At 41.7% G+C, this 14,687-nt stretch overlaps 1 protein-coding gene across 8 annotated transcripts in view; it reads right to left on the minus strand.

Annotated features, from left to right (window-relative positions):
• Positions 1–14,687, minus strand: part of phactr4b (phosphatase and actin regulator 4b) — a 37,224-nt gene that overhangs the window by 10,154 nt on the left and 12,383 nt on the right. For 5 of the 8 annotated variants that reach the window (XM_044116508.1, XM_044116513.1, XM_044116509.1 and 2 more), the window contains exons 4-6: positions 5,691–5,861; positions 5,406–5,486; positions 3,457–3,957 (exon numbers count right to left, since the gene is read on the minus strand). In XM_044116508.1, the coding sequence (XP_043972443.1) occupies positions 3,457–3,957; positions 5,406–5,486; positions 5,691–5,861 (753 nt within the window). Of the gene's footprint in view, positions 1–3,456; positions 3,958–5,405; positions 5,487–5,690; positions 5,862–8,606; positions 9,325–11,390; positions 11,587–14,687 lie in introns of those variants that run through there. The other 3 variants (XM_044116507.1, XM_044116505.1, XM_044116512.1) reach the window with 3 other exon arrangements.

The raw sequence follows: 14,687 nt of genomic DNA on the forward strand, positions 1-14,687 counted from the left end.
GTTGTTTTCTTTATATCAGAATCCCATGCTACTTCTCATCTCTCTCTGCTTACACTGGTGAGGCAAGTGTAAGCCAATATTCTTTGAGTAGAGGGATTTTATCTCGACACGTTTTTGAGACTCTTATTTAGCAGTAAGAAAGAAAAAGGTTCTCGAGATGCCAGAGTGGACCGTGGTTTGGACTGTGGTTTGAAGAAGCATCCGCTACTTGTAAATAGTTTTACAAGTAGCGGATGCTACTTGTTTATAGTGATTTAAAAAAATCACTATATAATTTTATAGTAAAAATTAACAGGAACTGTGTGACAGTCAAAAAAAAGAGAAAAATTTTTACTGCAGGAACAGCCCAAAAGGTGCAAATAGTGCTACAGCTAACATCAGCTTCTGAGCTTCTCGTTCATTTAAACTAAAGGCTGTTTCACAGTTGTGCATAGAATACCATAGGGCAGGTCAGGCGTTGCTAAAAGTGACCGTATTTCTCATCTTGAGTGAAGTCTGGTGCAAAGACCATCCATTATTAAATCTTTAGTTGGATCTTCCAACCTTGTCTTTTTTATGATGATTCACAATATAATTTAAAACAGATTTTCATTTTCAACTGAACATTGATTTAAACTTTTAAATAATGTCTCTCTTTATATTTCTTTCTATGATTGTAATATTATGCAATGAATGGTGCCTTCCTGCTATATGTGAACTTTTCAACAATATTTTAGTACAGCATTTTTTAGCACTAACGTTGCTGAGTTCAGTCAAGCTACCGTAATCACTACCATAGATTAAAAAAAAAACAAAAAAACAAACAAAATTGACCAAACAGTAATAAATAACTCCACTGACTCCCAGCATTTTTTCATCTGTCCAGCAGGGGGCTCCTTCTGTGGTTGCACAAAGTCTTAAGTTTAAATAAAAAAAAGAGAAAAGAGGCAACATGCTAACAATTATCTCACTGTTAGCATGTAACAGTAAAACATGCTAAAACAAAAAAACCTCATCCTAATTATTAGTTTGTGGGTTTTGTTATACTCTGTTGGAAGCCATTCTCCTCTTTTTGATAATTACCGTATATTCAATTCAAAATAAAATGGAGGATAATAATCAGAGTAAACATTTGGGATGAGGCTTTATTATTATTTTGTTATAATGCCTCCAATGGGTACACGTGATCTAACGCAATTCCTTTTCAATGTGCAAATCATCTCAGAAAGCTAAATGGTGAAATGAGGTTTCACTTGATTACTGTTAGAACCTTTTATCTGGAAATTTTAAAAGTAGCTAAATTCAATTCAAGTGTATAGCTTGTGTTTTTTTTTCCTATATTGTATAACATACTTAGGTTATGTTAAGCTTGTGGCATAATACTGGCATGAAATGAACGAAAAAAAAAAAAATTACTTCCTAGTTGCAATTACTATATCAATAATTCCTCCCTGGGCAGAAATGAACTATTATATGAGCCACTGGCAGGGAATTTATTAAAAGCAGAAGATTATCAAAGACCTTGCTGCAAAGCTCTGAATGCTTCAGCTAAGAGACTGAGTGAGCAACTCTCTGCCGCTGCAGCACTCGAAGCACCGTCTGTGGCAGCTCTTGTTTGAGAACGGCATTATCTGGGATCAGCTGTGAAGGTAAACAGTGTGGGCAGCTGCAATTACGGCCAAAAAAAGCCCACCGCCCTCTGACCACCCCTCTGCTGCCACTGCTGCTCCCACGCCATTCCTCAAAGTCGTAGCTCCAAAGTACAAAGCTGTTTATGAACAGATGAACCTCTATCAACGCGACGTCACCGAGCTAAAGAGGAAATCATCCAGAGGAAAGCAGGAAGTAGAAATGAAGCACAGTGGAGGCAGAGAGAGAGAGAAAACGAGGACAGAAAGCAGGATATGTGATAAAGATAGAAAGAGAGTAGGAGAGGGAGAAAAAGGGTCGTCGGAGAGAGAGACAGAAAAGGAAAATACAAGGTGAGATTTAAGAACAGGCACATGAAGGTGTGCAAAAATCTTTCACATCCAGCAGATTTAATTTCAACACCTTTATCTGTAATTCTTCACATTATTTATAATTTTCTTCATCTGTTTCTCCTTAACAATTCCTTCCTATGTCCCAGAGACACCACATGTATCAGTGCTACACAGCGTCATGCAAAAGACTTTTCACTTCTTGAACTTTTTCACTTTTTGCCTTGTTACGAAGGCAAACATCAACATCTTTTACTAAGACTTCATGTGACGGACCAGCACAAAGCCGTACGGTTTACATAGTAAAAATAATAATCTGAAAAAACTCACATTCATCTGCATTCAGCCTTGTTTAATCTGATACTCCTAAATAGAATCTGGTGCAGTCACCTGCTTTGACAAGTAACCTAATTAGTGAATGGGTCGACCTGTGTGTAATTTAATCTCAGGATAAATACAGCTGTTTGGTGAAAAGCCCAGAAGTTTGTTAAAGAACATTATTGAACAAAAAGCATCGCGAAGACCAAGGAACACAGCCAACAGGAGAGTTAGGATGTCAAAAAATAACCCAAAGTCTGACAATTTTTGCAAAGCGCTACTCAAACCATCACGTGAAACTGCAAACCTTCCAAGACTTGGACGTCCACCAGGTGGAAAGATCCACAGAGGTTCAGTCCCTCAAATGGACAATGATCAGTTTTTAGCTCCACAAATATGACCATTGGGAAAGGCTAATACATCGAGTTTTCAGTTTGAAACAAATAAGGGTCACAGCAAACAAGTAGTGGACATTGCTCTGGTCAACACACCATCTTTTCTTTTCTTAAGGGACGCTTGTCAAAACTGATGGCAAGCGACGACAAAAACAAGGCAATCCCAGAAGAAAACCGTTTAGAGGCTTCAATGACTTGAGACCAGGGTAGAGGTTTAGCTTCCAGCATGACCTTCATCCTGAATATACAGCCAAAGCTAAAGTGCAATAATTTAGTCGTGAGTTAGAATGGCCCAGCCAAAGTCCAGATCCGAAAGCAATGCTCAATCAGTAACAAAATGACAATGGTTACTGATTGTTGTCCTTCAATAAAAGAAGAACAACTACTATTATTATTTTCCATGTCTGGTTTTGGGAGGAATCAGCTGGTTTTTGTCTTTTTGGAGAGTTAACAGCGTGAGCATTTAAGAGCAACAATGGCTGTAGTGATCATGACAGATTAATGAGGAGAAGAGAAGGGAGGACGATCTGTTCTCTCATGTTCCTGAATAAGAAGCATAGCTGGAGCAAGCCTCCTGGGAGCCGACAGGAGGCTGTCTATATCTGGGAGGACCGCATTGTGCGCCGAGGAGTGACAGCAAGATGGAGGGAAAAAATACAGAACTGAAGAAACGCCTTCAACAACACATCAGCAAGGTCAGGTGGGGAAATGTGAGCATTATCTTTGCCTTTCACGACAACAGCTCATGTTCTGACTGTAGATCTTCAGAGTCGGAGGAGCCTTACCTCTGCGGGTCCTTCCCTCCTCTGCAGAGGCATGTCGAGGAAGGGTCGGCTTCCACTCTGCTTCTGCCGGCCGCCTCCTGCCGTCCTCTGATGGGGCCTTCTGCAGCCCCGGCCTTCTCTGCCCATCGTTGGGGTGAAGTCTGCCCCCGCGCCTGCCTTCATCCTTCTGAGCGTGGATCTGTCCCTGCCAGGCCAAGTTGGATTTCCATTCACCCTCCCCATGCACATGTGCCCCCATGGCCCCGCTCCTCCAGCCATCCTCATGCAGTCCGGTGCCCCTGGAGCACAAAGCCCCGCGGCGGTCTCCGTCTGAGGGAGAGCGGCCCCTGTGGTCCTCCGGCTGGGCGAGCCTCCCAGGGTGCATCCTAAAGTCCGACTCTCCGGGGAGTTTGACCTGGTTACCTGGGCTCCTCCCACTGCTGATGACTCCTCCCCCTCCACTGACTGGAAGCGTGTGGCCGTTTTTAACGTAGGACTGTTTCACATTTTGCGCCTCTCCATCTGAAAAGGTTGGTTGTGAAACACAAGACAAGGAACAGGTTAAAAATTGGATCTGACCTTCTGAACCAAAGACAGTATGTAACATAGAGAAAAGATGAACGATGATCTTCACAGCTGTCCAAGTCTCAATGATTTAGATAACTATGATTTTAGGCAGTAATGCACCAAGTTTCTCCACCAGCATCGTCTTTTTTCTGTGACTGTTTTGTCCAGCTCTGACCAAACTACGCTGTTATAAATTAAACTCCTAGTAACATTTAGCAAACTCCAACTGTTTGCATTTTTCTGATAGTTGGATGGAAAAGGCTTTTTTTATTTGCCATGTTTGCAAACAGCTGGTTGGCACTAGAGAGCATTTCATAGTTGCTATGGAAACTTGGTGACACCATGACGCAACTGTTTCCTGCAGTTACCATCCTGCTCATTGTATGCGGCGCCAAGGTAAATATTATTTAACCAGATGCTAAAACTTCATCTTTACCTTGAGGAATGAATATAGTGAGTTGTTTCATCTTGAAAAAGGGAAGTCGCCTGAAATGTTTTCCCCACTAAAGACAAGGTCAGCTGTTTGAATTTTGTTCTTACTAGCAAAGAACAGAGACGGGTTTTCTCTTAGAGGAGTACTGCTCACAACTTTTAGGGTAAAACACCTGATGGCAACAAGTTAGGAAAAGTTATCATGTCTCCCTGTCAAATAAATAGCTCAGTAGAGGTATTATGTCAAACAACATGGCTACCTAGTTGGCTAAAAATGTGTCGCTGCTATTGAAAAGTGGGGAAATGACAGCCACTTACTCTTGCTCAAATTTGTAAATGAGTAAATGTCCTCAAATAAAAGATTGTGCTTTTTCTTTAAAAAATTCATCTAAAATAAATCCAGAATTTATTTGGAAGATTTTACACATTTGTAGAGTTCCTAATAACTACATAGGGGACCCCATATACATATTTTCTGCATCTGACCTGTAGCTATTTGAGATTAGCAAGTATGAGTGTGAAAAAATAAAACAGCCACTGAAGAGATATTCAGTATTTGTTGTTGTGATGCAGAAGCAGCTGTAGGTTTAATAAATGGGCTTCTGAGCTGGCGGGGCCGGCAGAAAGCTTACACACACACACACACACACACACACACGCACACACGCACACACACACATACACCCCCTTCTCGAAGCTATTTTGCTGCAGGGCAGAATCCGTTCCACTTTTTCCAGAGCTCTGGAGATTGGCATGTAATTTTAAACTTATATTACATTACTATGAAAAACGGAGAGTAAATTTCCTTGTCCTAAAGTGCATTTCAGACACCTGATGGATGCCGTTTCTGCCACAATGTACTTGTGACCTAACCCTAGCGTCTGTGTCGATGTGATCACCTCAGGGCAACTTCTGTCAGAGACAGATACTGCTGTTCAAAGAGATCAAATGAATCACAGAGGACTTCTTACCATTATCTGGGACTTCCTTCAGCAGGCCCTGCTCTATGAGCTCCTGTCGGGTACGTCTAGTTGACATCTTTCTCTCCAGTTCTGCCGTCAACAGACACAATTCAAAGCAAGTTTTCATCTCCTGATGTTTTCGCAGAAAAACTTCAGGAAAACTGAAGAACATGCTAGCATTAAGGGAGAAACGCACACGCTTATTGGGTTGAAAGTTGAATGCAACCGATATGATCAGTAAGAAAAGGACGGGTGGAGACCACTCGGAGTCCAAACAAAATAAGCGACACAAACCTTCGGATGTTTCTTTGAACTTTTCGCTGCTTTTCTTCTTCCGCCACTTCCAGGGTTTGAAGATCTTGCCAATGGTAGAAAACTTGCCTTTACGCTTTGGAGGAGGGGTCGTGTCCCCTGTGCTGCCCCCCTCTCCCACCATTGTGCTGTGGTGCTGCTCCGTTTCGTCATCTGAAAGCAAGAAATGGGAAAAGTGTTACATTTTAAGACACACAGCAATACAGAACAAGAGACGGGGAGCTGGAATGTCAGAGCCGAGCTTCATCAACAAGAAGAGATGCGCAGAGAAATCCAAGTGACCGGAGTCTGCTGAAAAATAGACTACGTGGTCGGAAACTCAGGAAGTCAGTTTATTTCCAATCAATAAACGCATCGCAAAGGATAGAGACAAATTCACAGAGTCTTCAGTGTGGAGTGTCAAAGACTCAAGCGATTTTCAATACCGGTGAGTTTCTTAAAAATGAAGTCAGAGGAATCTGAGGTATAAGAAGCTACTAAATAAGAAACTGTATTTTCTGCACCATATGTCTGTGGTTCAACCAGGCTCATAGAGAGCGAGGTGTCTAGTAGACAACTGGAGTTCAGCAACGTTGCTCTGTTTTATCGTTTCTATCTTCCAACAGCTGCTTGTCCTGAAACATGTTTGTTTTAAAAATGTTGGCAGCCTCTTAGCAATCTGATGGTCTTCATCACTGGGAACAGTGGTTCTCAAAAATGTGCATAATTAAAACTAGTCATTAGCATACAAATAAAATATTCCACTGGTTTCTGAATGTGAAACTGGAACACCATTAACTTGGGTTTGATGCGATGCCTTGCTGTAAAAAAGCAAAATGAGCTACCATCCACTGATTCACTGCCGTCCACTACCTCACAGTTCTTATTTATTTTGTAAATAACTCTTACAAAATTTTCTTATAACTACTTTTACATCAGTCCCCATACATTGACAGCATCTGGAATGGTAGCCAAGATAACCAACAACGTCAAAAACTAAAAGTTAAATTCAAACCTTCAATGCTGTTTTTTTTTGTTTTCTTTTAAATGATAAAAACCCGGTTTCACATTGACTGCTCTCTCACACACAGTGAGGTGAAGATGCCTTCATTCACATATTAAATGAGAAATAAATCTAGATTATTTTCAGTGTGGTTCTTCTTGTATCCTAAATATGAGAAATCGGAGTTGGTTAACGTCGCTAGCAGCAGCTCAAAGTTTTACCACAGATCATTGATCAAAGCTCCTCTAACTGCTGGATGTCATGTTTCTGGTTTCCTATCTGTGCCTTTGTAAAATCAAGCTGCCTCATCATGGCTGGTATTATGTTTCACTGTTACTTCTCGGGCACTGAGTGTGCTTTGGCAGGGTGATGCTGAGAGATCGAGGACTCCTCCACAGAGCTACCGTTAGCAGGAGGGCTCTGGCGTTGGCTTTTAGCCAGCCTTTTTCACTGTCAAGTGCTCACATTCCTTAGCTAGATGGAGCCTCGTGCTTTATCAGCCCTTCAACTCTCGCTGTCTCAATGCAGAAGAGGGGCCGCATGCTGGAAGCGGCCATAGGCAGCAGGAAAACACTGCCAGTCAAAGCACACACGATACAGCTAGCATTAAGGAAACAAGCTTTTTTTTTAAGGAACCGCTGATTACTATGGGATGTCAATGAGGCTGGGAGCACTCCATCAAATGGCATTCTGCAGTAATGGCTAAATATTCTGGGATGCATGACTGGCAGCTCCATTGACAGAGTGCTGAGCTCAGAGAGAGCTTCGAACATCTAGTTTGTGCAAAAAGCTGCAGCTGCCGCATTCAGCCGACAAAATATTTACCACTGGAAAGAGAAGAGAGTCGGGTTTAAAACTCCCAGCGAGATGCACACACAGGATGCCTTGGCGTCGGAAGCGCCTTGCAGTCTGATTCCCACAACAATACGCTTTTGCAAAATACTAATGCAAGTTATTTAGTAAATGACTAAAAACCACAGAAGCGGAATAACAACATTAATCTTTTCTGACAAGCAAATCTACATTTCAAACACAGTGGGTCAGGGTTGTCTAGAAATATCTCCCGGCCCTCATTCAGAGTTTTAGTATCATCCTCACCCTTACAAAAGAATCCCGTGAAAATCACATGTGAAACACGGTGATATGATGAACAACTGCTGACACAGAACCGAACCCCGTTTTACAGTCAAAGGAACGACTCCTTAAGCACTTTTCATCAGTGCTTAAAGTAAAAGTTACCATTATGAAGACATAACCAGGTTTTAAAAAGTTCTGGTTTTAGAAATGTTTCTCCAAATCATTGAAGTAGTTTAAGGCCCTTTTAACGAGGTGCCAGACAAAGTGGCAAGAGTGTCAAGAGTTTCCTGTTCCTATGGAGGACCTATAGCTGGCCTCTGCTGGCCAGCTGGCTGCAATGAAAGCTAATACATTTCCCCTGAGCAAACAGTGGACTAATTAACCACCTAATACCAGCTTGTTACTCTATAAGAAGAGTAATTCAAAAATGTATATTCCACACAATAAGTAGTTCAGTTTTACTGGCAAACTTAGTCAACGTTTGTTCTATATTTCTAAAAGTGTAATATAATAGTTAGTGGTGTAGAAAATTTTCCCTGACAGATTCCCTGTTCACAGAACACACAGACACCCATGCATGCACAAATTCCTTCAAGAGAGACCACATAACCTAAACACAGGTCAACAGCCATTTTTTCCCTTTGTCTGATCACCAGGCAAAATGAGATTTTTTTTAAATTATTTATTAAATTCAATAACTGCATTGTCCCACTATTTCTGTCCTTTGGAAGGATCAACCAGCAGAACGTACGGAACCGGTCAGAATGAGAATCTGTAGGTCAGAACTTGCAGAAATCCAGAAACCAGTGCCGCCTTTCTAAAACCGGGTCCTAAGCTACCTGGACGGGGGCTGTTAAGAGTCCAGCTTCCACGGTGACGGGATCTGAAGCAACATGCCATGGGGAAGCAGGCAACATTCAGAAATCCAAGATGTCCACCCCCCCTCTGCGTGTCTCAGAAATCAAATCTAAAAGGAGGAGAATCCAGATGAGCATTTTCCCGTGGAAAAATTAGAGCAGAGAAGATCCAGGTTCCAGTGGCAGGGAAATCCGCTTATCTCGGCGAGACAAGAATGCGAGGATTCAGAGCAGCTGCCACAACGTCCAACTTAAGCATTGCTAAGGACGGCTTCTCTGTCATCCAGTTTGGATGGTGTTTCTCACACAGAGCAGACTGTTCTGTCAGAAACGCCTCTGATACAGAGGCTCAGCTGAACCAGTGGAGCAGGATGAGAGCTCTGACTGTGCCGGGCCTGCGCACACGCAGCGCAGATGACGATTGTGGAGGCTTCAGCCCGTCCAGCAGGCTTCCGTTTGAAAACAAGATCTCTGACAATGCTCGTTGAAATGTGTCAATCCAACGCCGCAAAGCTAAAATTATCCTTTGGACCCACACAAAATGATTCCTTCACAGAAAAAAGAAAAAAAACTTCCACTTGCTTCTGTTGCAGTGAGAAGTGATTCAGAGTCTTGTTGGAAGTGCAGCTGTCTGTTCCTGTGAGTTTGGAAATGGTAGTAGACGGGATAAAAAGTGCTACAAAGAGAGAAAAAGTACAGGCGTGATTGGTGGTGGTGGTGGCGGGGAGGAGGGGGTACTGGAAACGCAGTCACACAATCAGGGTGGAGGGCCATTTCCTCCCCGAGAACAAAGACAGCCTCTTCCCTTAAACTCAACACAGTCCAAGAGAGAGATTCCAGAAGAAAGCTACCAGTAAGTCGGGTGAAGCCAAGAAAAAAGGAGGAGAGAAAAATAAAATATACTTTAATGGATGATAATATAGTCGGTTCTATATTCAGAGGCTCTGACGAGATGAGGCTGAATGGTCAGATAACATGTGGGAGTCCAAGCATGTGTGGGCGGTTCCTCTGACATGCCATCCTAATGCTCTGTCAAGCATCTCCTCGAGAGGCTGCATTACCCTGGACAGCTGACCGCACGGCTAAAGGAGCCTGCTTTTTACCGGGTCTGTCTGAAAAGCTTACATAAGACACCCACATCCACTCAGAGAGTCCTCCAGTTGGGAAATACCCCCAACCTTACGAGAACTCTTATCCGTGGCAGGGCAGATTATCAAATTTAATCTTCTTAATTGAGCACAGTGGTTATAATCACGGTGACTGGTTCTTGTGGAATACAGTTGGTAAAAAAAACAAAACATTTTATCTTACCAACTTTACCTTAATTTAACCCAAAGAAGCATTTTAAGTTACAATCTAAACGTTTACTGTTAAAATTAAAATAAACTAAATACAGATACATAGTTCAGTTTAAGATTAATCTTAAGATTAGTAAGATAAAGATACATAATAAGAAAATGCAGTTCTACTAAGTTCATAAAAAATTATTTTAGACATTTTCAGACTCCTACCTATATAAAAACTAACATTTAAACCAACCCAAAGCGTCATCACTCAAACCCATGTCACCTGTTAATTTTACAGCAAAAAATGTTACTTCCTGTCCTAAGTGTTAATAACTTCAAGTATTTCTCTCATGGCTCCTATTGCAGCACCACAGAAAGCATCTCTGTGTAAGATCCCTGAAAATCTCGAGCCAACCAGGTATTGCTTGGATTTAGCTTTCTGGAAACGCTGAAATGCCCCAGTAGGGTTCACAACCTCCCAAAATTAGCTGAAATCAGCAAACACTTTTGACCCCATCCAAAAATGCTTACAACTACCCATTTTATTACTTCAAACACAGTAGAAACTGTGCCAAGGAAAATAAATGGGGTTCATGGATTAGGAGCTTTCCAAACGCTGGTCTATTTATTTCAGCTTCCAAGTGCAATTTATATTCAGTACTTTAGGTATGCTCTACGGAAAAATCCGCAAATAATTTAGAGTTACATCTTGCAACAAAACGTCCTCAAATAAGTGAATTCATTAATACTGAACATCACAGAAGCAGGAGAAATTTTGAGAGATATAATTATTCAATTATGTAGGACCAGTGTTGAATCAGGCCAGCTTTCCAGCTGTTAAGAATGACATTAGTCTGTAGACCAGGGTTAAACATACGAGCAAAAGGCTCAGCAGTAAAGTAGTTTGCAGTTTTCAAAACACTGGGATTTAAAAAGGTCCAGAATCCTGTTTTGGATCAACAGGTTTTAATGCTTTATGGAATGCCAGAGTAGAAAGACGTAGAAAAACAAACTGGACTCTTGATAAGACAGGAGGTGAAAAGTGCGTTGAATTCAAAATGATACAAGAGAAAAGAAATCTGTTTTAAATTCACAGTGCAAACAATTTCCTGTGCTCTATAACAGGAAGATAAATGGCCAGCACGTGCATGAGTGTGTAAAAACACAGCTGAGATTCATGCACATGATCCCATGATTTAGCATTCCTTGTGGTGGTGAAAGTGAAGGATAGGAACAGAAAGAAGAAGAAAAAGAGAGCGAGCGAGAGAAAGAGAGAGAGAGAGAAAGAGAGAGAGAGAGAGAGAGAGAGAGAGAGCAGGCTATGCAAAGTTGATTACACAATATTCAGCCCCCTTCTCTCCAAGATGTTTAAAGTCTTTGAAAGCACCATCAAATAAGGGAACAGATTTAAACTCTGCGTAGGAGGGGGAGTAAATCCTGTACTTTGACAAAGAGAGCCAGAGTAACATCAGAAACTCACCGCCAGAGTTCTGCTGCTGTGGGTCCTGAGTTGGGATCTCCACACGAAGGCTTTGTCCCATGATCCAGCCCCCGAGGGGCCTCTACCTGTTCTGCACCCAGCACTGAGGCCACCACTCTAGACAGATCAGCCGCTGCACCTGCCTTCCTGCTCCTTCAAAAACAGCAGGCTCTCTTTCATCCACTTTTACTCTATGTCTTTCACTTTGGTCCTTTCCCCACCGTCCCTCCTTCTTCCAAACTCCTTAAGACTTTCCCTCCCTCTGGGAGCTGGACTCCCTCTCCCCCACACTTAAGGACCCTCCCTGCTTGGCTCACAGCATAGATCAGCAATCATTGAAGGATGCCTGCCATTCCTGGGAGAAAGACAGGTTGTGTTTTTAATTTGGTGTGTGTGCCGCGGTAGTACACGGTGCATTGTTTCGATTCTGTTGTAGATACACAAGGAAAGACGTTTGAATGAACCAGAAGACACTGGAAAACAAAAACTTCAGAGCCAACATAGAAATACTTGAGTTAAACCACAAAGCTTAGATCACAATCTATTTGAATGAAATAATTGAGACTCGATGTTATTTTTCTACTTACTTGAAAACACCCTAAAAAGCAACTAATCTGCATTTACATGCAATATACATCTAAACAGTGTCTGACCAAAATATACATATTTCTGGGGGTTTTCCTATCATGAAGAAACAATGAGCACTGTTGCATTTTACAGCTATTCTTTATGATAGAGCAACAATAATCACAATTGCTGTTTATTGAAGGTAAAGAATGGAAGTCAGGTAATGTGCAAGCAAAAATCAGCAAAATGTGGGAGGCAATACTCTGATACGCCTAAATAAGACTAAATAAGGCTAACACATCAATACAGCTGTTCTGTGAAGGCCTCCGAGGTTCATTCAAGAACATTAATGAACAAACAGCATCAGGAATCCGAGGGAAAAGAGCTCTGAAGACGTTTAAAGCTTCGTTGGGTTACAAAATAACATCAGAAGCTTTGAACATGTCGCAGAGCGCCCCTCAATCGTTCATAAAAAATGGAGGAATGGTACAACTGGTAAACTATAGGATTAAAGTGTGGCTCTCCAACAACACTGACAAACTCGGAAGGGAGAAGAACAAACAGAGGAGCAGCCAAGAAGTCAATGAAAACTCAGGAGGAGCTGCAAAGAGCCACGGCTCAGGTGGGACAATCTACTCGCAGGACAACTACACGATCGGCACGCCACAAATCTGACTTTTATGGAAGAGTGACAAGAGGAAAGTCACGGTTGAAAGAAAGTCATTAGAGATAGAGGTTGTTGGTAGATTGCAACAAGTCGTACAGAAGATGCAGAAAACGTGTGAGGAAGGTGCTAATTGAGACCAAAATGAATGATTTGGACCACACTCCTCAGGAAACTGAGGAGAATATGAATGTAGCTATTCACAGGATAATACTGTAAGAAAACCAAGTTGAAGGTTACTTTTTATCAGCAAAATGGTTCCAACATGCAGCTGGAGCTGCAGCGAAAAGATTTATGTCAAATAATATGAGTTGTTAAAATGGCCTTGTGAAAAGTCCAGACACAAATGATAATTTGTGACAATGTCCTAGAAAATGCTGCTCCACCCATCTGACACAGGGTAAATTACTTTGGAGAAAAAGAATGGTAAAAAAAAAAAAATAACAATCTAAATGTGCAAAGCTGATACAAACAACCATAAACACTTGCATCTGTAGTTGCAACAGATAGTGGTTATACAAAATGATGACTCAGTAAGGTTGAAAACAAAATGTGTATTAAATAAAACAAACAAACAAAAAAACACATCAAACTATCAAATTTCTATGTGTTCAAAAAATTAAAACCACAAATAATTTTTTTCCAAAACCAATTAAAACACATTTAAATTTGTGGTTTAAATGTGACAAAATGCTAAGAAAAATTCAGGGGTATGAAAGCTTATGAATCTGATTATTGCTTTTGTTCAGAACTTGTAGAGTGACTTTATTACGCTGTTCAGCACTCCTCCTGCCTCCAGACACTATTTTATACAATTCTCCAAGCCTTTTATCACATTTCTAACAGGCCTGAGGGAATTAACATGACTGAAGCACATTTGCCAAGAAAACAATTCTGGTTTGGGGCAAACGCAAAAAAAAAAAAAAAAAAAGAAAAAAAGGAAGAAGGAAGAAAACATGAACCAGATAAAATGAGGAGCAGGGGCTGGACTTTCTGAATCAGGGCTTTGATTTGTTTTGAGGTCCGCCTGGCTTCAGAAAATCTCGTCCAGCTGCCTCTCAGATGGGTCCAGTTCACCGAGCTGTGTCATTCTGCCTGGACAGATCTGAGGTTTTCTTCTCAGGCTGAGAGCTAAAGTGTTCAGCAGCTCCCCTCTCCGCTCTCCCTGTGCCCCACATACACCCTCCGTACCGGGCCAGCATCCAGGGAGAACTGAGCCAATCCGAATGAGCCCAGAACCCGGTGTTGGCCTGACCTGGATAACAGACTGGGCCAGGCGATTTTACAAAGGCGAGGAAGTGATGGACGTAGGAGCACGCAATCACCAAACCGTCACCATCAGAGCTAGTGAAAAAGCTTCATCAGTTCATCACCGGCCTCTTCTGCAAAAACACAACTTGAAAAGGTTTTGTTTTTCATAACGACACAAAAGAGAGTTAAAGAGAGTTCTACATTTGCAGCAAAGCAGTCCTTACCCACATGACCCCTGTAATGCGGGATCTGGCATCAAGATGCTAGCAGCAGATTATTTAGATCCTGTAAGCTGTAAGGTGGGGCATTTATGGAACAACTTGTTGAAAAATGCTGGATTGGACTGAGAACTGGAGAATTTGGAGGCTAAATTAACACCTGAGACTCATTACTGGAAACTAGTAACCGTCTTTAAACTAGTAGAATTTCCGCTTTGAGGTGAATTATCCTACTTTAAGATGGCAACAGCTGTCTGACAATAACGTTTTGTTAAAATCATGTATATGGTCTGCAACAATATTTAGGTTGGTGTTATATATCAACGTAACATGCAAGTGGGCAGAAGGATCGAGGGCTTCCCAGGAGAAAGACTTCTAACATCACACTGCCTTTGTCTGCTTCCTTCCTTCCCAAAATCCTAATGCCATGTATTGTCCAAGATAGGTAAAGCACATGGCCATCTGAGCAATGTCTTTCATAATTCTCATAATGCTGCAACAGCCAGGTACTTCAGCAATTTCAGCTTCCGTAGCTCATCTGTAAGATTCGCCCACATCGCCGGTTTTCACCCCTCATCTGCATCAATGGCGCTGTCG

This window comes from Gambusia affinis, linkage group LG05 (genome assembly GCF_019740435.1).
Source record: "Gambusia affinis linkage group LG05, SWU_Gaff_1.0, whole genome shotgun sequence".
Classification (NCBI taxonomy): domain Eukaryota; kingdom Metazoa; phylum Chordata; class Actinopteri; order Cyprinodontiformes; family Poeciliidae; genus Gambusia; species Gambusia affinis.